Raw genomic sequence first — 25,278 nt, 5'->3', positions numbered from 1 at the left:
AGGTGCAGCAAGCCTTCACAGTTGAAATGAATAGTGTAGGAAAGGAAGATGAATATTAATAAGTCATAGGAAGACACCAGCCATCAACAGGTACCAGATTTGTATTAGTTGATTTGAATGAAGCCTATAGAAGGTCTGCTCCCCACTTTCACAGATGCCAGCAGTTCTGGAGGAATGAATGATTCTTTGGATGATAGCATTAGCATTTAAATGATCTTCTTAAAACTCTAACAAAATTAAATTTATACATGAATACAACATCATTTTATTAGTTCTTTGAGAATTTTGTGCTTATATCCATCCTATTTACTCCCCTCTTTCAGCTTTTCTAAGATCTACCCTGCCTTCCCTACATTCACAACTTCGCGTTTTTATTTTTTTTTAACCCATCAAGACTAATTTGAACGCAGATATTTTTGGATACAGGGTCTTTTGCTAAGGATGGGAGACTTACCAGAGGATACACTCTTAGAAAAAAAACTGACCCTCCCAGCAACTAACAACTGCTAATAGATCTTCAGCTAGGATAGGTACTTCCTGTGAACCTCTCCTCTCCATGCTGGGATTTATTCTGGCTTAGACTTGCACAGGTCCTGTGCATGTTGTCACAACCACTGTGAGTTCTCATGTGCGGCTGCCCAGCTGTGTCCAGAAGACATTGATTCCTTGCAGTCATCTATTGCTTCTGACACTTACGCTCTTTCAGGCTCCTCTTCCCAAACTGATCCCTGAGCTGTGAGAGGAGTGGTTGTGGTATAATGTATTCCTTTTAGGGATAAACATTTTGCAGTCTCTTATTCTCTGCACCTTGGCCAGTTCTGGGTCTCTGCGTTAATCATCATATACTTCAAATAGAAGCATCTCTGATGAGGGCTGAGAGATGCCTTAATCTATTACTATAATAAGTCATTAGGAGTCAGTTTAATACTATGTCCATTTAGCAGAATAATAGGAGGTTCTGCTGTGTTTTGTTACACTTGCCCTTGAAAGTGCAAATCCCTATTAAATACAACCTTCAATTAAAAATGATCCTCTCCTCATTTTTGATAAGGAGCAGCAAGCAGGCAATGCCTTAGCAATTCAGCCACTGCCAACTTGGCACATGATAAACACTGCGATGCTATATTAAATATTGAAATATTTGGATGAAATGACTTTTGCATGGGCCTGTTTGAGACTAGAGTGGCTCATGATTACTTGCACATTTGCATTATAAAGACAAGTTAAGCAATGGATCCTGTGTTAACCATGTGTTGACCTTCTAGCTATGTCCACAGGCATATGCATGCCAGTGTATATTATTGAAATGGCATGTAAAACAGGAGGAAAGTGATTGAAAGGGGACATTTGATCCACAAAGAAAGAAGTTAAGGTAATTGTCTTTACCCCTTCCCCTTTTCTTTTCTTCTTCAGCTTCATCTGTCTGCCCCTCAGCCCTGGAGGAGGCTATGGGCTGAGGACTCACTGCTGGAATGAAGAGTGACTGAGCTGGAGCTGAGGTCAAGGTAAATCTCTGCTCCCAGTCATTGCTGCAGCCTTCCCCCTTCCCTTTCCCTAGCTCCTCAGCAGCTTCTCCTGGTGCAAATCCCCTGCAAAGACACTGAAGCGGCCGCCGAAGTTGCCAGGCGCAGGACTCCGGAGGCATTGGCTCAGGAACTTTTCACGTCATTCCCGGCTCCGGAGCCCCTAGTCGCGGCGGCGCAGCCTTTCCCACCGCGGATCCCCGGTGCTCATGGGGCAGGCAGAGACAAGCTTGCAGCACTGAGCCCAACAGGACCAGTCCGTGATGTCCAGCACTAAATTGGAGGATTCCCTCTCTCGTCGCAACTGGTCATCTGCTTCGGAGCTGAATGAAACTCAAGAGCCGTTTTTAAACCCCACGGACTATGACGACGAGGAATTCCTGCGGTACCTGTGGAGGGAATACCTACACCCGAAAGAATATGAGTGGGTCCTGATCGCAGGGTATATTATCGTGTTCGTTGTGGCTCTCATCGGGAACGTCCTGGGTGAGTCTGGTCACGGGCAACCCTCCAGAAAGGCTGTCACCTCCCCTCCGCCCAGACTGCAAGGCTGGGAGACCCCTCCCTTCTCCCGGGGTGCAAACAAAGAGGTCGCTGCTCTTGGGTGAGGTTTCTAATAATTTTGGGGTTGTTGTTAAGTTTTCTGATTTTACAAACTAGGAACGAGCTCTAGAATGATTATCATGTTTGTCTGCAGAGAAAAGAGGGAAACTGTTTCTGTTTGAGAACCTAGATTATAAGCCCAAGGAGAGGGACAAGGACCTCCAGGTGGATTTGCTGAGTGTAGGGGAATCTGTAATGCTTTTGTGCAGGCTGGGTGGGTTTGTTGTGGAGGGCTTGCATCAGGAAAAACTGGTGAAGTCATTAGGCCTTCGCGAGCTCGGTACCATGCCCTTTAGCAAGGAGGCTTAGGCTCGGGTCAAGAAGTGGTAATGAAGGGGCAGAGTGGAGGTAGAGGCAGGCAGGCAGGAGTGCGCTCAATCACAGAAGCGGAATTAAACAGAAACCTTGCCTGGAGCCTTAGGAGGAAGGAGGAGCAAGAAAAGTGCTCCGGAGCTAGTCCTCACCACCCATTCAAGCATGCACGCATGCATGCATGCATTCATTCATTCATTCGTTCATTCATTCTTTCATCCATCCATCCGTCCATCCATCTATCCATCCATCCTTTCAACCAATACATATTTCCCCCAAGTGAGTGGTTGTTATCAGTTTCAGAAAATATTTGTACCAACTGGTGCTTTTTTCTTACAATAAAACTAAGCTTAATGTCAGAGTCTGTCTTGGTCTGTGAAAACACAGGTTTCCTTGCTCGCTCATTACTGCGCTCCCAACCACAATTTCTGATGGATAAAGTGAGGGAGGAGTAAGAAAGCTATGGGGGCTTGGTGGATTCATTAGGACAGGATGGGGGGATCTCTTTCAAGAAAACGAGCTTCCTTCAGGGAGGGAGCTACGACTTAAATTGTGAATGGAAGGAGTATGTACCTTGATGAATGGAGACCAGGAGGCTTTTCAAATGCAGAGGGCAGTGTGGAGGAAGTCTGTTGAAAATGACAGGAGCAGGAGGCAGACAGCCAGGAGGCGGTGCAATCTCCCCAGTCCACACGGGAGTGGGGGCGGGGGTGAGGGACGGGTGAGGGACGCGAAATGGGCTGGGAACTGGGAAGTAAAAAAAAAAAAAAAAAGGTTGTAGCTGCAATGAAGGACAGAACTCACCAGGCTCTCAATGCTACCCTGGCTTTACCATCTCTTCCAGTTCACAGTAGATAAGCTGACAGTATGTGATGTGACCGAGAGGGGCTCTTTAGAGAGAGTGTTAGTCATGAGACAAGAAATCTCTGAGAACTTTAGCTTGCTCTTTATTATTTTAGGATATTTTTGCTCTTTTGCTTTTTTTTTAAGATTAAAAATAAAGACAATCTTCTTAGTCTACAATGAACGTGAATGGATGTGTGAGTAGATGTGATTCAGCCTCTTGTTATAAGGATAAGATTTTAATGGTTGTATCTGTTCCTGTTTCCCATCTTGTCATCTTCAGAGTCACGGCTATAAACAGAGTACTATGAGCAGAGCAGCAATTACTGCATGTGGCCCATACTTATTGCTAAGTGAATGATCAAACTGAACATGCATCGAGTATCTACCTTTGCAAGACCACTTGACATAGACTCTATTGCCTAAATCTTAAAATAAACCACACTGGAAGATAGAGCAATGATGGCTTATCAGAGGACATAATTCAGATTCAGCCCCATTTGTTCTGACCTCACATCCAGAATTCTCAATTGTAATTCTACTCTAGAGCTAGAAAGCATGTAGAGAATAGATTCTCTGTTCTGGGTTGTCTGCAAAAAGCCTATTGGATGGACTTCCTTTTCTCCTCTGGTTCCATGTACACTGCCAGTAAAGTACCACTACCATTCACTTCACAAGAAATCCCTGGGAATATTACTGCTCTTAACTTCAAGAAAAGTAAAAAAAAATAAATAAATAAAAATAAAAATAAAGCAGGGAAAGCTATAAACAAACACCATTTTTTCTTCCCCAATTTTATTTCAGGCTTAGTCTTTGTGATAAATGTGCTCTTCTTTGATGTATTCAGTTTGCTTTGCAAAGGCTCTGTGATACAGCCTTCATGGCCTGATTACATAGTTTCAAGAAACTATGGTTGGGGGAAGAGTAATATGTCTACACTGAGGCTACTTCATAATGTCAACTGTCCACAGCCTCAAGTCTTTAAACACCCAGTTCCATTCAGCTTAAAAGAAAGATTTACCCAAGGAACTCTAGTTTCTAGATACTGACAGTTATTTCCCTCAGGACTGAATTACATCTGAATAACACTGAAATCTTCTCTGGGTGAACTGAAGTTCATGTTTTACTGACATGTTCCCTGAAAGTTGGTGAGGTTTGGGTTTGACATTTAAACAAATGAGCGCCGTCATTACTTACAGACTTCTTGATCTTTGATGTCACTGTCAAATCTGCAAGATGGATTAGAACAAGAATTACCTTTCTGCTTCATGGTACAAATAGATCTACTTAGGGTATCAGGAGAAGTGACACTACTCATGTAAGATAAAGGGATGCTATGAGTATGAAGCAGACACAACACAGTACAGGCAGCAGATGTAATTACTGACCCTCAGGTCCACATAACATGTGCACTTTCATGTAACTGGTTGCTTGGAAAATATCAACCTTGTTGAATTGCATATGCAATGCCATTAGCTAGAAGTCCTTTTTCTGACAATGTCCTTTTGTAAACTGATGCAGTAGAATATTGTCTAAGCATAATAGCAAAGTCTTGATCACTCAGCCTCTTTTTTTTTTCCTACTGACAATCTCTCACCATCATTATGTCCCTACTTCATTATAAGGATGCTCCTTGCAGAGATAGAAAGCAGTTTCCTGGAAACAAATGACAAAGTCACTCACAAAAAGGTACAATTACTGTAAATGGGAGTTGATGAGTGTTTGTGTTCCAGCAGAAAGTCATATGCATGTCTAATTATGGAACTTGAAGTCCTAGGAAGCAGTAGGTGGTAAGGTTCTATATCTTATATCCAAGTCCACTCACCTACTTATTTAACTGATATATTTTGAGCAATATTTTATTTATAAAATTGATGTGTGTAAGAAGGAAAATACTTTGGAACACTAAAATAAATAAGTTAGATGTAATCTTTAGCCCTTATTCCTTGAGAAGAAATTGGAGGGAAAGATGTTTCTATTCACTCAAATGTTAAATGGCCAGGAAAATATTCATTTCTCTGCCTCTCTTTCTCCGTGCTCAATGATATTGTTTCACCTGGGAAATTCCAAACTTCCCTATCATGACCTCAGAAAAAGAAACCATGCAAACAATGGACATTCATCTAGTCATGTTCTTGCAATTTGTGTGTCCACAATTAAGTTCTGAACTCTCTAACTCTTCCCTATTCTAATTACAAACTGAAGTTGATAATAGCTGCTTTTTAAAAATCATATCACAAATAATATATAATACTTTCCCTTGATATAAAGAAGAGCATGCCAACATATTTTTCTTGAAATAGTAAATACGGATTAATGTCATTTTATTTGTTTGTTTGTTTGTTTGTTTTTGCTGTTCCTTTACTTCCACTAGTGAAGTGTTCCCTGTTGAAGTTTGTAACTTTCTGCTGCCATAGCCTAACTTAATCTATGTAGCTCTTTCAGGCCTCTGCCCTCACCCCATTCCTCAATAGAGTGGTTTTCTAAAAGAAATGAGTAAAATGGAGTTGGCCACATTACTCTCCCTTTCCTGTCAGATCCATATACCCATCCTTCTGGTATTGTATGCTTAGCATTGCCTTTCTGTCTCTCCATGCAAGTCCTTATTTTTTTAAATTTAATTAATTTATTTTTTTGTTTTTCAAGATAGGATTTCTCTGTTTAGTCTATGCTGTCCTGGAACTCATTTTGTAGACCAGACTGACCTTGAACTCAGAGATCCGCCTGCCTCTGCCTCCCTAGTGCTGGGATTAAAGGCATGAGCCAAAATTTTTTCTCACAGATTATACTTGCTTACACTATGTCTTATTTGTTTGTTTATTTGTTTATTGTAGTTGCTGTCAGTAAATTGTTCTAGCAATAATGTTCTAAATAATTACTTACTATATGTTGATTCAACAAGGTTAAACCACATTGTCACTTAAGGATTTAACCAATATGAGTTAAGGAAAATTCTGTTCATGAGATGGTAGGCATATCTGTAATGTAGTTGCTTTCTAGAATTAATTTTATATCCAAGAAGTGGTACTGGCTAAGCTATAACTCTATTCCCAGCCTTCTTAAAGTTAGGTTGATACAATGTGATGTTCTTAGATTAGACCCAATAATCATGAGCATGTTTGTCACATTATATTTCAGTCAAAAAATCAGGATATTGTTTTTCCTAGGTCACTCTTGTCCTACCATGGAAACTTTTAAATATGCACATCAACTTACCTGAAAATTAAAAGTAGCAAGAGAAAGCCAAAGAATAATAAATAAATAAGAAATCTATAAGGGTGCTGAACCTAAAAATTAAACACAATGTTGATTTTTTCCCCCCTGATTTTAGTAGGAGATCATAACTAATGTAGTTGAGGAATTTTCATCATCCAGCACCTTAGTTATGCTTGCAGTTTTCCCATGCTAGTGCTCAAGCTCCCTGAGTTCTCACTGGGCTCTTCACATTCAAAACCACCCACCACTGATGCTCTTTGTCTAATGAGAGAGTGCAGTGCCCTCTGTTGCTTGATTCAGCATTCCAGAGTTCTTTGCTCTGCTAGATCAGTAATGACTCACTGGGGTGGATCAGTTAGGAACATGCGACATGGATGATTGGTGTGTTTATCTCCCATTCCTTTTCTCAAAGAAAAATGAAGACCATTTATGGACTACTATGAGTCAAGCCCCATGTGCTAGGCTCCATTCACATATGCTTCGATGCCACCACACAATCTAATTAAAATGCAGAAATCAATAACTGTTTAACAAATGAGAAAAAACCTGCAGTTTTAACCCATCTGAAAGTTCAGTTACACAGAAAGTGGCATCCCTAAATCTCAAATATGGATTTGTCAGAACCGATGCTCCATGTTCTAATACTTCACATGTCCTCTTTATCATCTAGGCTTGACGGGAGAAGCACAGGTGAAGGAAGGGAGCAGGCAATGCCCCGGTGCCCTCTAGAGAGCATGCAGTACTGTCCTGGCATGTTGTCACACTGTTTCTCTGATAGACTACACTTCTTCAGCTCAGAGGATGAGCTCATTTGATAAGCCAATCAAGGTCAGGATAGGGTTACATTACAAGACAAAGTTTCAAGGTAAAATAGGTACTGCCAAAAATGCTTTTGCCTGTTCTGGTGAGCTGACTCACTGGGGGGAAAATGTTAGATAATTATGGTTAAGGAATTTATGTTATTGAAAGTATTATTGTTAGACATAACGTAAGAAAAAAAAAAACACTTAAAACCTGATGTAATCCAGAGACCCTTATTCTTTTTCTTTGTTTTCAAACACTCATGCATTTAAAATATTAATACTTTATTAAACAGCTCTTAGTTGTTATTAATTTGACCATGCAAATTTGATAGATATTTTAGTTTGCATTACATTCCTATCATTAGTTCTATTACCTCATAAAAATCTAGCTCCTCAAATTAAGTGTCTGCTTTGTTCCTTATTCTCATTTAGATATCACTGTGATTGAGTCTTTGCTAATAAATTTGCTTTCAATAGTAAATGCCCAAAAACCATGTTTAATATTTACAGAGAGTATTTATTCTTAGAAAATCTTGCTATACTTTGGTGTTCATTACTCATCAGAGCACCTTTCTGAGGTATGTTGTATTTAATTTAAAAGATTCAAGTACTTAGAAGTCACTATGAAAGAAAAGCATGGCACACAGAAATATCCTGTACCTGTTTTCTCAGAGTGAGAAAAACTGTCCATTTCCTATCATTCCAGGGAGCAAGATCGGGAGCACAGATGACCTTTTCCCAGTCTTGTGCTAAGCCAGCTTTGATTCCTGAATTGGTCAGTACTGTGGGAACACAATCACATCTAATCAAACTCAATAACTTGTCAAAATAAGACAACGATTTCAATGTCTTGCTTTGAAGTAAGAAATAGCTGTAAGTCCTTGAAAGACCAAAGCCCTTCCAGTCATCAGTCTTTTTCTGTAGGCAGATTAACATGAAGATTTTGGTCTCAGTTACTTTTTTATTGCCAAGGCAAAATACCATAACCAAGACAGCTTAAAAAGAAAGAGTTTATCTGGGGCTTACAGTTTCAGAAAGTGAGTCCATGACCATCATGGTGAGAAACATGGCAGGACACAGGCAGGCATGGTACTGGGGCAGTAGCTCAGAGCTTATATCCTGATCTACAAGCATGAGGCAGAGTAAGAGCATTAATAGAGAATATCCTGAGGAAAAGAAACCTCAAACTCCACCCCAGTAACACACCTCCACCAACAAGGCAGCAACTTGTAATCCTTCCTAAACAGTTCCACCAACTGCATACCAAGCATTCAAATATACGAGCCTATACATAGGCTGTTTTCATTTAAACCACTTACAACTTTGATTGGTCTGAATATCAAGTTCCTGCCATAATAGCCAATAAACCCTAATTTTTGGTACCACATAAGTTTATTATTTCTTTTTTAGATTTTTGAAACTATTTATGTGTGTGTGCCTTTGTGGGTTAATGTGCATCACAATGTATGGGCAGGTGCCCTCAGAGCCAGAAAGTGATGTTAAATCCTCTGGGGCTGAAGTAACAGGTTTTTGAGAAGTGTCATGTGATGCCAGGAACTAAATTCCAGTCCTCTGCAAGAGCAGTATATAATCTTAATCATGGAGCCATTTCTTCAGCCCTGTGTCTGGATAAGTTAGCAAATAATGCAGTAAGAAAGTCTTATGGTCCATGTATCCACTGTTTGTGTGCCATCTCAACACCTGGCATCTGAGGTAACCAGCTACCAAAGCAGCATTTAACATGCCTGCTTCCTGGTGTTCATACCTTGTCTCCTATAAATTCACATCATCATTGTTTGGGTCTGGATGACAACAGAATCCAAAAGATGAAAGAGTATGCTGCTTCCAAAATTACATTTTAAAAGATTAGAAACTTTAGCTAGAATGCATATTTTCTTTCTTGCTCTTAAGTATTTTCTTCTGAAGCAACCCTACCAGAGATGGGATTAAACTCTCCATCCATAAAGAGAAAATGAAGGCTGTTAACAACGAATTGAACCCAAGTCCTCTGGAAGAGCAACTAGTGCTCTTAATCACTGAACCATCTCTCCAGCCCCAATTGACTGAAACTTAATGGCAGACTCAGAAGCAGAGTTGTCCATCCAAGTTCCATACCAATATTTGGCCCCTCTGGGATTCAGAATATACTTTGGTTATTGTAAGCAATTAGGTTTTCAGGTAAGTTGATATGCATATCCTGGTTTCCATGGTATGACAAGAGTGACCTAGGAGTAATTTGAAAAAACAACAACCAGATTATTTAACCAAAGTATGATTTGACAAACATGTCCATAATAATTGAGCTTCATCTTAATAACATCACATTGTATCCATCTAATTGCAAAGGAGGCTGGGAGATGTATATCTCTGTCACAGAAAAGGTATGTTACTAAATGGTGTTTTAATTTGCATAAGGTCAGAATAAGGGAAGTGAGAGAAATTCAGTACTCAGTGGCATAACAATAGAGTCAGCTGAAAATATTGAGAGGTTTATGCCAACGACTGTACTAGGACTAAGGGTACAAAGAAGAAATCTGAGGGGCATGCACCCCGGTTGAAGAGACAGACATACAAACTGTTTCAATAGAATGTGCCAAGAGCTCTGATGGAGGTGCACAGAAAGAAATCGAAACATCTGAGAAGACTGGTAAGCATCTTTGCATGGTTAGGTAGCGATACAGGAAAAGAAGACAACTAACCTGAGTTATTGTGAGTAAATTCAAGTTACCTAGGTAAAGAAAATGGAATAAGGAAGTTCTAGTCAGAGAAAACAACGTAAAATCAAAGAGATGTGAAATACAGGGACTGCAAAGAGACTGGTAACAACTGATAACTCCTGAGTTAGCACAGGTAAGGGGAGACAGGAGAGAAGTCTGGGTTGTGATGAGGCTTGGACCAAGAACAGCCTGTGCATCATGCCTAAGATCCAAGGGTGAAGGTTTCTCTCTAGATTGGCAATGTTGTATACTTTAAAATTTCTGAAAGCAAGACTAGTTTAAACACCTTTGTTTTTCTTGGCTCATAATGAAAACACGGCAATGATTAAAACTGTAGTATCCCAGGTAGGTATGATGGCTCTGTGGGTAAAAGCATCTATTCCCAAGCCCAGTGACCTGAGTTCAGACTCTGGACCCCACGTGGTAAGAAAGAACTGACTCCCACAAGTTGTGTTAGGACCTCCATATGCACATGGTGGCAAGTCCCAGCCATACACAAATGCACATCAACATGTACCCAAAAATAAATAAATACGATGTTGTTATACAATTGTAATATTCATCTCTAGATTCTCAGTGTGTTAAATTCCCCAAACTCAAAAAGGTATTTTTAATTATTACCAGTGAAACATCACACACTTGAGTCATGGAACATGGAGAAAGCAAGCTGCTCCTGACCTGGAGGATTTATCCCTACTGAATAGTTTTCATAATGATGGCAGGGATAATGCCTGCCACTGGAGGATAAAAATGAGCAATCTTATCCAGTTGAGTGTTTTGGTTATGAAGTCCCACTCCTGGCTAACGAGCTATTGGTAATTTATAGCTATAGGGAAAGAGTTCAGCAGTTTTCTTTAAAAGTATAGGCTCCGAAAAGTTGACCTCATTCAAATACACACTCTCACACCCAAGAGTATATAAGCAGTGCTAATTGGACTTCATGGGTTTATTAAGAAGAAATCTGAGGACACAAAGTGGGGTCATTACAGAATGGGCAGTGGACCTGGAAGGAGTTGAGGAGAGGAGTGAATGTGATTTAAAAAAAAAAATGTATGAAATTCAAAGAATTAAAAAATTTTTAAAGAACATAGAAAAGAGAAATGCATATGTTGCATTTATTTATTTGTTTTTGTTGCTGGGACTGAACTTGGGTCCCCACAAGTGACAGAGTATAAATTATATCATTAAAAAGCCTCTCAGTCCTACTTTTGTTCTGTGTTTTAAGGAAACACACATATCAAAAGATTTACATTATAATTACTAAAGCAATAATTGATAGGTACCATTTAAGATATCTCTCCCTAGCAGTACAAGTCCTTCAGCATTGCTCAGGGACTTATAATAGGAAACTATCTGACTCCTCTAGGAAACTTTTAACTGAAAGAGTTTAGGTTTGGTTTTTTTTTTTTTTTAATGGAAAGTACACCAAGATCTTCTTAAATAATATTCTATATTTCTGCAATATCTGAGGCTACATAAGGTACCAAACCTTCACTTTAACTATCTTTGTTTCAAAATAATCCCTGGTTGCCTTTATGAGTCTACAGATACACTTGAGTTCCGTGTTCCAAATGCATGATGAGAGCTGAAACCGAATGTCACCGTGACTCTGACATCCTGTGAGGCAAGAACATCCTTACCTGGGTACAAGGGGTTTCAGGCATGCCAACAGAGGCTTAACTTTGGGGACTCTTCATTATGTACCTTGTCACAATTAAATCATACTAATTGTGAACGTTTTCTGTGCAGAAAGTTGGGAGAGAGAGGGGGGGGGGAGGGAGGGAGGGAGGGAGGGAGGGAGGGAGGGAGGGAGGGAGGAGAGAGAGAGAGAGAGAGAGAGAGAGAGAGAGAGAGAGAGAGAGAGAGAGGAGAGAGAGAGAGAGAAACTAAAGAAGTAAATCAGTCACAGAGCACTCAGCTCAAATGTCCAGGGCTCTAATTCCAAGCTCTGGCTTCACTAAAATAGAGAAAGAGCAAAAGAAAGAAAAAAGAAAAGGAAAAAAATCATACTTCTGGTGAAGTATAAGACCAATGTTGATAATTGCAGGTTAGTTCCAAAAAATTAATTTAATGACAATAAGAGAAACAAAAATAATGTTCCGACTGACTCTGGCTCTTAATTTCCAGAAATTTCAATAAAATTATGCAATTTTGTCCCAAGAAGGTGCAGTTTTGTCCCAAGAAGGATAATGTCACTAAGTCTAGCAGGTATCAATCAGGGCAGCCTTCTCAACAATGTTTATTGTTACCAGTCAGTGAACTATAATACAATTTATAAAATTAGATTGGGGGGCTATTATATTGCCCTCATTATATAATTCTTCAACAGAGTGTTTATAATAGTCCAATGTAGTCCTGCAGTCACAAGTATGACAGAGCTATTATTGCCCCTTCCCTAGGTGGCAACATTCAGTGTTAGAGAGGCACTGCTGTGTTCGTTTTCTGAGTAGTTTCTCCTTCCTAAACAGTACTTCTTCATTCTGTTCTCCATTTTTATTCTTGATATGCATATGTTAAGTCTATACAAGTTGAAAGTATCCGTGGACTTTAAGGAACAATCAAACTGTTTAGTATCAACTAAAAGGGTCATTAATTCCATAATCAGCATGAGCTCAGTGATCTATAACTATCTCTTCATTGGTGCTACAGAGGATAAAGAGGGACAGATAAAAGAAGGGGTAAGCCAGAGATGCTATTTTCCCTCTTGGTGAAAGGACTTCTTACAATGACTTTAAGTACCGAGTGTCATTAGCAACAATCAAACCCCCTAAAGATTATTGGTTTCAAGTTACAAGAGCATATCATCACCCATGTAGAACCAAAAGCAGCAGAGCTTTATAGAAGACTAAGTTTCGTGTAGAAGTGAGAGGCAAACAGAAAAATACGTCTTGCAGCAACATGGTGATTTTCTAGGATTATTCAATTTAGAACTATTTCCTTTTCTTATTTCATTCAGCAAATATTTATTGAACACCCACAGCATGCAATCTCTTTTATTACATTTTGTAGAGGAAATAGAAAAGTTAATAAGACATGATCCTTACCTACAAGGATTTTCTAATTGTATGTTTGAGTCTAAGCTATAAATAATAGACTGTAGTATGGCAGATATTGAAGAGGGAAATGTAAAGTCAGAGTATATAGCAGGTCTGACTTGGGGTCAGAGCCTTCACTGAAAAGGAAATATATGATGTTCGATTTGTTGAGGTGTGAGTAGAATTTTGAAAAATTCTAAGAGTACAAAAACATTCCATTAAAGCTGGTAAAGTAGTAAATGTACCATAGCTTGAAAATACATAATAATTGTACATAAATCTTGCCAAAAAGTGATTCAGAAATCCCAATAAAACCTTGGTTTTCATATGCTTTCTGATAAATTTAGCATAATACTTCTTTAGATTCTTTGAATTGCTTCCTTTATGGTTTTGTGGGTCTTTATTTTGTGTTTCTTGTCTGTAGCATTGGCTAATTGTAGACTGAAAGAACAAAAATCCTGCCATTTTGATATCTGACAAAATAGACTTCAAAGCAAAACTAATCATAAGAGATAGGGAAGGACACTACTTACTCATCAAAGGAAAAAGCCATCAAGAGGACATTGCCATTTTAAAACTTCCCTGGAGTTGTTTGTAAATGACTGTTGTCACATGTGAGAGTGTTTGGGAGGAAGATCAATTTGAGACATGGTAACAATGAAGATATGAGAGACCTGAAACTGGGAAACCTGCACAGGATTCTTCAGGACAGTGATTATTAGGGTAAAGTCCACATAGCAGATGAATAGAAATAAAATGAACCAAATACAAAAGATATTATAGAGCTGGAAGTTGGCAGCTCATCAGATATGAGGAAGTAAAGGAGTTAAAAAAAAATAAAAAAGCACCTGATATTTAATAGAAGGTTTTTGCCAAAGAGAGTGTGGTGCTGTCTTACTCTGTCTTTTCATTAAGTAAATGAAAAATCTGTGAAGAAAAAAAAAAGGTATGGTGGATAGAAGAAGAAGAAACTTGGCAACAAGAGTTGGAGTCACTATTGCTATAAGAATGCCGACGTGGTATCATCCAGCTTCAAACGAGTTCCACTTCCCACGTGAACAGTACATTTGAACTCTATTTTCTTTTACTGTTGGTTGTACAGAGCATATATTTTATTTCACACATATATATTTGACTCTTACATAAGCTGATTGTAAAAATACATAGAGCAGATAAATGTTTACTTATTTTTTTAGTTTTTCTTTAATTAGCAAAAGAAAGTAATAGGATTCTTGTGATTTTCTTTCTTGTTTTTCAGTAACAAATACTCCTCAACAATTTCTTGCATGTTTTCAATGCATCCTGATTACATGCACCACCTATATTCTCTTATGTCTTCTAATACTCTCTATCCCCTCCTTCCTACAAGTCCACTTCTTTCTTCCTTATCATTTTGGTTTGGTTTTGTGACCCACTTAGGTGAAGCAAAGTTGTCTGTCATAGGGGCATGTGTGTGAATCTATCCCTGGAGCATGGGACTCACCAATGACTACCCACTGAAGACAATGACATTCCTCTCAGTATCCATCAACAGCCAATAGTTCTCCAGAGATAGATATGATCCCACAATCCCTTCCACTATCCATGGACTAAGTGTTGAGAGAACCGCAACTTCTGTGAGTTAATAATCACAGCATCTGCCATACCAAGAAGACAGGGCTTCACACCCTTCCTTCTAATCATCTGGTTCTTACATTCTTTCTGCTTCCTCTTCTGTGACATTCACTGATCCCTGGAAGGGTGACATTTGTCTACCATTTAGAGCTGAATACTCAACAGTGACTTATTCTCAGCTCATTGAACAGCTGAGAGTCCACATTTACAAACACTGTTGCAAAATGAAGCTTCTCTAATCAAGGCTGAGAACAACACTTATCTAAGCCTGTAAATGTAAATATTTAGAAGACAGTATAATACATGTCCATTTTACAGGATAACAGTAGTAAGTTATCCCTAGTGTCTATGACCTCCCCAGTCATGAATATTTGGATTTCCTGTAGCAGGCATGAATTCTATCTGAAGGAGCAGGTCTCCAAACCAAGCAGGAAGTGGTTGGTTAAATCTATAACAGTCATACCACTGTTGTCCTAATGGGTCCAATTTGCCTGGTAGATCCATCCTGTAACGCTCTAGATGTACTGATGAAAAATGTTGTTCATGACTTTTCTCACTCAGCTAATAATCTCACATAATGATCCCAGCAGTACAAGAGCCAGCTAACAGGTATGAAGCTTCCAGATCAGTTCTAGCTTGATTTCCCTATTGCTTATGACAAAACTTTGTGGTGTCTTTACCAGTAGGGTCTTATCATCTAGTTCAGGTGAGCAACCAAGACCAAAGTCAAAAGTCTATGCTGTTTGGAGGTTTATATAGCATACCTGACCACCAACTCATACAGAGGTAACTTATACCTTACACTGGAATTTTCATTTGATCATCTATGGCTTCTGAAATTAGCATTATCTACCCATGCAGGATACCTATATTCAGTTAAAAAGTGATTTATAATTAAAGACATGATTTCTTTCTAACTGTTTCTTCCATCTTTAGGTTTTAGTTACCTCTCATATTCATCCCCTTCCTTTCTTCTATCCCCTGACCCTCCCTGTTTAAACCCTACAATCTCAACTTCCCCCAACTCTATTTTCATTTTGAATGTGCTATACTATTCCCACTTTGTTTTGGTTGGTTCTCTACCATAATCACTTCTCTTCTCCATTTTCCTTCAGCTCCTCCTCCTGCTTATATATTTTTACCCCCAAAATTTCCCTTTACACTTTCACTTCACAGGTGTTCTATTACCCTTCCCTACTCCTTCCTTCACCACCCCCTCCATATGCCCGTGATGGTTAGCAGCAATTATCACTCAACACCTCCAGGGCACACCTGTGAGGGATTATCTAGATGAAGATTAGCCTCTAAGAAAGTCTATGAGGAATTGATTGATACTTTAATTATGTGGGAAGACCCACCTTAATTACTGTGGGCAGGATCATTTCCTATGTCGGAATCCTAGACTGCATAAAATGGAGAAGGCAAGGTGAGCACTAGCATGCATACGTTAATCCAGGTTGCTCTGCTCTTGGATGTGAATGAAACATGATCAGCTCCCCCAAACTTCTGTTGTTTGTCTTCCCCACCATGATGAAGTGTAACCCAGAACCAAGAGCCAAGTAACATTTTCTCTCACATGTCACTTTTGTCAGGATATTTTAACAGCAACAGGAAAAGTAACGAAGGCAAGTTTCTTTCTGACTTCATGACCTATAACTACTCTCACTCACCCAAATACATTTAGTATAATATTTTCCAGTTCCATTTATTTTTTGCCAGATATTTGTTCATATAAAGTTGAATAAAACTCTGTCGTGTATTCATACCACATTTTTATTGTTCTTTCTTCTATTGATAGTAGTTTCTTGCTATTACAAATAGAGAACAATAAAAAATAGAAGTATAAGTATCTTTGATACAATATAGGATCCATTGAGTATATGCCCAGGAGTAGCACAACTAGGATATATATATATTTGAGAAACATCACCACTGATTACTATAGTGACTGTATCAGTTTACCCTCCCATCAGCAGTAAATAAGGGTTCCTCTTAATTCACATTCTCACTAAGGGTTGTTTTCTTGGTGATAGGAATTCTGACTAGGATGAAATAGACTCTTAAAGTAGTAATACTTGGCATTTTCTCATAGCTAAGGATGTTGAATGCTTTTAAAAAATATTGGCACCTTATGTATCTTCTATTAAGAGCTGTATGTTCAGGTCATTGACCCATTTATTGGTTGGCAGGGTTTGGTAAGTTTCATTTTTGTGGTTCTTTATATATCTACCCTCTTTCTGGAATACATGTGACAAATATTTTCTCCCCATTCTGTCTGCTGTCTTTTCACTCTGGTGGTATTTTCCTTTGCTGTGCAGGAGCTTTTAAATTAAATTGAATCCCATTTGTTAACTCTTGAGGAGTTTCTTATATTATTTCTATTCAGAAAAATTTTCCCTGTTCCTATATCTTGATGTGCTTTCCTAGTAAGTTTTCCTTTAGCAATTTCAGGTGTTAAATTAACATCTTTGATCTACTTTGAATTGATTATTGTGTAGAGTGAGAAAAAAATATATCTAATTGAACTCTTTTGCAAGTGGCTCTCTAATTTTAACAGCACCGTTTTTAATGACCTATTTTTTTCAAGTGTATATTATTTACACGTTTGTAAAAATCTGATGGCCTTAGGTGCCTTGAACTACTGTTGGATCCTCTATTGTATTCCATTGGTCTACATGTCTATTTATTTACTGATCCCATGCTTTCTTTGTCACTATGGGTCTACTATATAGTTTGAGGTCGGTTACATCTCCAGCAATGTTCTTTCTATTGAGAATTGCTTTTGCAATATATGGTCTCTTGTGTTCATACATGAGTTTTAAAAATTGGTTTTTAGTTCTGTGAAGCCATTTGAATTTCGAATGAATTGTATTGAATCCGTAGATTACTTTTGTAGTATAGCAATTTCCATGATATTAATCCTTTCGACCTAGGAGAAAAAAAAATGTCTTTCTACCAGTTACCATCTGCTTTGCTTTATTTTTTCAGTGTCTCAAAGTGTTTTATTGTATAGATCTTTCACATCTTTGGATAGGGTTATTTCCAAGTATTTTTTTAAATACTACTATGAATGAAATTTTTCTTAAGTGTATTACTGATTTTTAGGTGGTGGTTACTGAAAGTGGTTATCAGATCTAAGAACATTTTAGTGGAATTTGTAGGGTCTTCTTTAGTATAGAATCATGTCATTACAAATACCAGTAGCTTTACTTCTTACTTTCTTATTTTTGTCTCTTTCATATTTTATTACCTTTTGCTGTAGCTAACACTTTGAGCATTAGACTGAGTAAAAGTGAGTAGAGTAGGGTATTCTTGTCTCATCCCAGATTTTAGAGAAAATACAATTTCTCTACATAGTATAATTTAGGCTACAGGTTTATGATATATGTCCTGCATTATGTTATTGCATATTCCATATCTTCCTAGATACACCAGAACATTTTATCAAGAGAGCATATTGAATGTTGTCCATATCTTTTTTCTGTATCTATTGAGATGGTTACTTAATTTCTGTCCTCATCTATTGATAATGCTGTATTACATTTACTGACTTTCACATGTTGAAATTATTTGTATCCCTGAGGTGAAAATAACTTGGTTATGATGTATGATCTCCTTGGTGTACTCTTCAATACTATTTGCAAATATACAATTTAGAATTTTTGTATCTTGCCAGACAGTGGTGGTGCATGCCTTTAATCCCAGCACTTGGGAGGCAAAGGCAGGTGGATCTCTGAATTCGAGGGGAACCTAGTCTACAAATGAGTTCTAGGATAGCAAGGACTAAAGAGAGAAACACTATCTCTGTGTAGCTTTGGAACCTTTCCTGGAACTCACTCTGTAGCCCAGGCTGGCCTTGAACTCACAGAGATCTGCCTGCCTCTGCCTCCCAAGTGCTGGGATTAAAGGCATGGGCTACCACCACTAGGCTTAGAATTTTTGTAACTTTGTTCATCACAAAAATTGATCTGTAACTTCTGGCATGTAACTTTTGACTATGCACATTTATAAATTATTAGTCTATTATAGATTTTCCAGCTTTCTGAAATATAAGTTATCAGAGTATTCCCTAATGATTTGGATTTCACTGAAGTCTATTGCAATGAATCCTCTTTATCCTCAATGTATTGCTTTTGCTCCTCCCATTTTTCTTTGGTTTATTTAACAAGGATTTTATCAATCTTGTTAACCTTTTCAAGGTATCAAGTCTTTGATCAAGTCTATATTTTGTTCTTTTAGTGTTCATTTCTTTATCTTTTGTCATAATATTATTTACTATTTCTGCTGTCTACTGGGTTTGAATTTGGCTTCTTCTGTTTTTTATTCTATTTTATTTATTTAGTGTGTATATTTGTATTTGTGTATATGTGTGGGCACATGGGTGTCACAGTGCCCATATGGAAGTCAGAAGACAACTTGTGTGAGTTGATTGTTTCCTTCTACCATATGGTGGACCTACCATATGGAATTAATCTCAGGTAGTCATGCTTGATGACAAGTGCTCTTACCTGCTGAGCCCTTCTTGATTTTCTAGAAACTTGGGGTACATCATTAAGTTGTTCAGATGCTTCTGAATTTTTTTCTGGGAAGGCTTATATCTATAAAATTCACATTAGTCCTGCTTTGGTTATATTCCAGAAGCTTTGGAATTTCCTCTATCATTTTCATTAGGTTCCAATCATTAAAAAAAAATTCCCTTCTGCTTCCTTCAATGACACACTCTTAATTCATAAGTATATTGTTCAATCTCCAAGTATTTTAAGCATCTGTTTAGTTTCTGAGATTACTCTTACTGATGATTTCCAGTTTTATTCCATAATGATCTAACAGATTTTTATAACTATTTCAATTCATTTTTGGTATTTGTCAAGACTTGCTTTGTAGCCTCTAAGACATTCAATTTTAGAGAAGACTCATGTGGCATGGAGAAGAATATTCATTCCCAGTCTGTGAAGTAGAAGATTTTGTATATACATACTAAATACAGCTGACCTAGGCTAAAAATCACCTTTTAGGGTTCTTCGCTGACTTTGGTTTTATAAGGAGCATTTGGGTATGACAGAGAAATTTGAATTCTTCTACTTTTGTGTCAGGATCTGTGTGATCCATTATTCTTTTATCATTTGTTTTATGAATGTTTATAATAGTTATAGCTTCTTTATGATTTTTTTCTTTTATCAATAGGTAATGGTCCCCTCTGTGTCTTCTGATCAGTTTTTGGGTGGAAGTCTACTTTCTCACAATAGGAGATTAAAGTTGCCAACTTGTTTGCCATTTCTGACCTTTGATTTCCAGTTTGGGGATCCCTTTCTTACTTACATGCATTTCCTCAGACAATAGAGAGTTGGATTTTTTTTGGTCTGTTTTTGTTTTAAATTTTTTGCACAAGATATTTTTGGTGATCTTCTTTCTCTTCCACTAACTCATCCCAGATTCCCCTTCCATATTCACCCAACTCCATATTACTTCACTCTCAAAGTAAAAAATGAGAACAGAAACTGTGGAGTCAATTTTGTGTTGGACAACTATTCCTGAGCATGCTGCCTTACCTGGAGTGTAGTTACTACACTGTGTGTCACATCAGAAAACTTATTTTTCCTTCCCAAGCACTTATCAATTGCAAAGACCATCTTTATTAGGGATGAGACAATCCATCTACTTCTCTTCTCCAGGCTAGGATTTTGTCAGCTTTAAACTTGTGCATGTCTTATGCATGCTACAAGAGTCTCTGTGATTTGTATGTTCATCTGCTCATTTTTTTTGGTCTGGAAAGCACTGTTTCCTTTGAGTTACCTCTTCACCCCTGGCTTTTACAATCTGTCTGCCTCCTCTTCTACATAAATTACTGAGTTTTGAATGGAGAAGTATGATACAAATATCTCATGCTCCAAAGTATCTCACTTTCTGCATTGCCCAATTTTGATTTGCTGTGTTAATTACCACCTACTGCAATGGGAAACTTCTCTGATAAGGGTTCAGAGATACACTGACCTATGGGTATAGCAATATTCCATTAGTAATTGTTTTATTGCTATGTTCATTTAGCACAGCAGTTCTCAACCTATGGGTTGTGACCCCTCTGGGGGTCAAATATCAGATATCCTGCATATCAGATATTTACATTATAATTCATAACAGTCACAAAGTCATAGTTATGAAGTATAAACAAAATAATTTTATGATTGGAGGTCACCACAACATAAGGAACTGTCTTAAAGGGGTTGCAGCATTAGGAAGGTTGAGAACCACTGATTCAGCAGAATAATTGTAGTTATCCACTAGGGCTCATTACTATCTAGTCTCCGGTTCTTGGCCTAATTAACAGTGTAGGGAGTAGATCCCATCTCACAAAGCAGGACTTAGACTACACACTAGTAAAAGTGGGTGATTACTCCTGTCCTGTTTGTGTCACTGTTGCCCTATGCTATTGTATCTAATGGGATTCATAGATGGGTAAGATTTATGTTTATTTTTCTTCGCTGGTAGTGCATACAGCACCTTGCAGCACTATGAATGCTAGACAGCAGGGATGAAGCTTCTGGTTGAACACAAGCTCAATTTCTCGATGTTTGATGACAGATGCACGCATGTCTTCAGAAACAGGGTCTTACCAGAGTCAGGCTGTGGAGGATAACCAATATCATTAGCAATAACTTGTAATGTTTGGTGGAATCTATGGGATTCCTTTGGTCAATGACTCAAAAAAAGATACACCCAATTTTCAATACTGGGGACTTTATTTGGTAGCATACAATGTCTGGTTACTGTATTGTCTTTCCCACTATATGGTAACTATATTTAAAGTCCATTTATATGTGTATTTATTTTGGCAATCTTCTACAGTAATAGTTTTCCAAAAGGTCTTAGCACTAGTTGTCCCTCTCCATATCCTTTCCTCTACCCTGCCCTCCCACCTCCTCCCAAATTATAATCTTCCTATTATAATTTATCTTTTATTCTTTTATAACACCATATTTTATTTCCTCTTCATTGGAACATCCCTCTTATTCTGTCACTTATTTGCTACCTAACCTCTGTGAATGTTTTGAATGAAATACACATATATAAACCTTCAAAGCTAGCATCCACATATAAGAGAAAACATATTTTTTTCTTATATTTGTCTTTCTGGATCTAGAGTACTTAGTATGATTGTTTCTAGCTCCATCCACTTACCTGCATATTTCATTTTTCTTAACAACTAAATAGTATTATCCTGTGTAAATGTACCACATTTTTAGTATCTATTCATCAAATGATGAACATCTAAGCTGCTCCCAAGTTCTGGCTATTATGGATAGAGTAGCAATGGACATGGATGAGCATGTATCTTTGTAGTAGGTTGTAGAGTATGTGCCAAAGAATAGCATAGCAGTATCTTGTGGTACATCAGTCTTCAGCTTTGTGAGAAACCTCCACATTGATTTCCATAGTAGGCATACCAGTTTGCATCCCAACCAGCAATGAATAAGTGTCCCCCTTCCCTAAAACCTCACCGGCATACACTACTCTCATTTGTTTTATTGATCTTGACCATTCTGACTTGGGTAAGATGAAATCTCAAAGTAATTTTAACTTTCCCTTCCCTGATGGTTAAGAATGTTGAACTTCGCCGGGCGGTGGTGGCGCACGCCTTTAATCCCAGCACTCGGGAGGCAGAGCCAGGCGGATCTCTGTGAGTTCGAGGCCAGCCTGGGCTACCAAGTGAGTTCCAGGAAAGGCGCAAAGCTATACAGAGAAACCCTGTCTCGAAAAACCAAAAAAAAAAAAAAAAAAAAAAAAAGAATGTTGAACTTCTTAAAGTATTTCTCAACTATTTGTGCTTCATTATTTAAGAATTGTTTACTTCTATAACCTATTTGTAATTGTGTTTAATTTGTTTTCTTGATGCTCAGTTTTTTTAAATCCTTTCTATATTCCAGATACTAACCCTCAAACAGGTGTACCATTGGTAAAGACTTTTTACCATGTTATAGGCTGCCCCTTTGCTTGAATGATGGTGTCCTTTGCTGTACAGAAGCTTTTTGGCTTCATGAAGTCCCAAATATTAATCATTGGTTTTAATGCGTGAACTTGCAGGGACCTGTTCAGAAAGGCTTTTCCAGTGACAATGAATTCAAACCTATTCTCCTCTTTCTCTTCTGTCAGGTCTTATGTTGAGGTCCTTGATCCATTTGGGATTGAGTTTTGGGTAAGGTGATAGACACAGATGTATTTTATTCTTCTACATGTAGTCATCTATTTTGACCATGACTATTGGTTGAAGATGTTGTTTATCTACTGTGTTCTTTTGTTTTATTTTGTTGGTTTCTTTGTCAAAAATTAGGTGTTCATAAGTGTGTAGAATTATGTCTGGGATTTCAGTTCTATTCTATTACTCAGTGTGCCTGCTTCATGAAAATACCATGCTGTTTTTGTTTAATTGACATAGCTATGTAGTACAACTTGAAATATGAGGTGGTGATACCCCAGGAGTTCTTTTATCATTAAAGATTATTTTTATCTGTCTTGGGTTTGTGTGTATGTGTTTCCAAATGAAGTTTAAAAGTATTTTTCAATTTCTGTGAAGAACTATGTTGTAACTTTAAGGAGTGCACTGAATCTGTATATTGCTTTTGGTAAGATGGTTATTTTCACAATGTTAATCCCACCAATCCATGAACATGGGCAGTTTTTCTGTTTCTTCAATTTCTTCCCTCACTTATTAAAGTTTTCATTATACAAGTCTTTCACTTGCTTGATTAGAATTATCTTCAGATATTTTGAGGCAATTGTGAAAAGTATTGTTGGTATGATTTCTTTCTTGGTATGTTTGTGATTTATATAAAGAAAGATTAGTTATTTTCTGCGGTTAGGGAGGAGATGCTGAGAATCTCTCCACTTGAGACTCTTACCACACTCCTGCTGCTGTCTCCAGACATTCAGCTTGGGGGCCTTTGCTCTTGTCAAGAAGCTTCCCCTCATTCCCCATTCTGCCATGCTCTTTCTGGAGTTCCAATGTCTTTCTTCACTGGGTAATGGCAGTGGTCTTTTTTTTTTTTTTTTTCAACCTCAAACTCCATGGCCTCTGTCCTGGTGCCTGTGTTTCACTTTCCTCTTTTGGCATGCTCCTTGAATTAGGTCTCTGATTGGCTTTTCAGTGATGCAAACTCCCTCTCTTGCACTCACAGTGACTAGTGTTTGGAGTCCTTCACCACAGCTTCTTGATGGAGTCTAGCTCAGTATTAGCAGCTTGGTGTGGCTGGGGTGCAGGCTGGTTTCATTATGGAGAAATTCCTAACTGGTCTCATTCTGCTTTGTGCAGTTCATTCTTTTATTTCTCAATGATAGCTTTTTTAATTTTCATTTTCTTCCATCCAAACTCCCTGTGCACAGATGATTCTTCTAAACAGCCTTCTTCTCTTCCTTTTATATTTACTCAAGACTTGAAAAGAATAATCTTGAACCATGTACTTTAAAAACATCCAGAAACCCAAAGCTAAATGCACATCAGAAATCTAATTTCAAGGCCTGTACTTCAACTCTTGAATCATAATTCCAAGGGCTGGAGACTTAGACTTAGAAATTTACATTTTGTCTAGGGCCTTGGAATATGAAAATTCTTGCCATAAGAAATAGTAAAGATATATCTACAGGAGTTAGATGGCAGATGTCTAGAAAGAAAAATGGTTTCACATAAAATGAAAGTTGATTATGCCAATAGTTACCAACGGAAGAATTGGAGATCTGTTTTGAAATGGATTAAGCTAGAAAGCAAGGAAATATAACAAAAGGGCCCATAGAAAAAGATGGAGGAGATAAAAGAATTTAAAGGTATCCGAGCTCTAAAAATTTTCTTGATACTAATTCTGAAGTAATATTCTTATATCACAACTAATGTGTAGCTATAACTGTGGATATTAGCATGCTCTCTTATGTCATAGACAACACAACATTACACCAGAAGAGATGTTTCAAGTCCGAGATGCTAAGTGAATTTCATTGCAAAATAGAATTAGTAATAAAAAAAAGATCTTTCAGTATTTTCTGCATAACAAGTCAGCTTTGCAAGATGAAAATGAAGTCACTTCATTGTATTGTGTCCTTTGAACCGTTAAACAAATTCTACACACACACATAACTGCTTTTGCAAAGCAAATGCAGTTAATCAGTTAAGTCACAGAAAGAACTGAAGTGATGATATGAAAATTAAAGGGGTGTCACCATCAAAGCTGTATGGAAGCCAAGCTCTGGGTCATTTGTAGTGGCTCTGATTTATTAAGTCATGAATTTCAGGAGTCGTTTGTCATATATTAGAATTACAGGAAATTTGGAAAGCATTAAAATTTCTCAGCAAAAAATTTAAAATGTGAAAACACTGAAAGAATAACTTAAGATGAGAAATAAAAACTTGTATATGGATCTGTCCGCACAAATATTTTAAAAATGAAATTTTCACCCAAAGATCTTTAATTTTTTTATATTATAAAGGAAGGAACAAGATCCTGGCAAGCTCTATCTAATCCAATCTTTTTCTTCAATTTTTCATAGCTTGCTAACATTCTTCCAAAAGGTATGTCTTTGAGAAATATGGAGCAAGATATACAAGCCTGGAGTTATAGCAGTTACAGTT

General features: G+C 37.7%; 1 protein-coding gene across 1 annotated transcript in view; it reads left to right on the top strand.

The window, feature by feature from the left end:
• Positions 1 to 1,692: 1,692 nt before the first annotated feature.
• Hcrtr2 (hypocretin receptor 2) overlaps positions 1,693 to 25,278 on the top strand; it is a 99,471-nt gene continuing 75,885 nt past the window's right edge. The window contains exon 1 of the mRNA XM_006973736.4: positions 1,693 to 2,009. Within this exon, the coding sequence (XP_006973798.1) occupies positions 1,787 to 2,009 (223 nt within the window). The 5' untranslated portion in view covers positions 1,693 to 1,786. The remainder of the gene's footprint in view (positions 2,010 to 25,278) is intronic.

The sequence above is a fragment of the Peromyscus maniculatus genome, chromosome 7 (assembly GCF_049852395.1).
Source record: "Peromyscus maniculatus bairdii isolate BWxNUB_F1_BW_parent chromosome 7, HU_Pman_BW_mat_3.1, whole genome shotgun sequence".
NCBI classification, from domain to species: domain Eukaryota; kingdom Metazoa; phylum Chordata; class Mammalia; order Rodentia; family Cricetidae; genus Peromyscus; species Peromyscus maniculatus.
The sequence above is the reverse complement of the archived record's forward strand: the minus strand, read 5'-3'. Positions and strand labels throughout refer to the sequence as shown.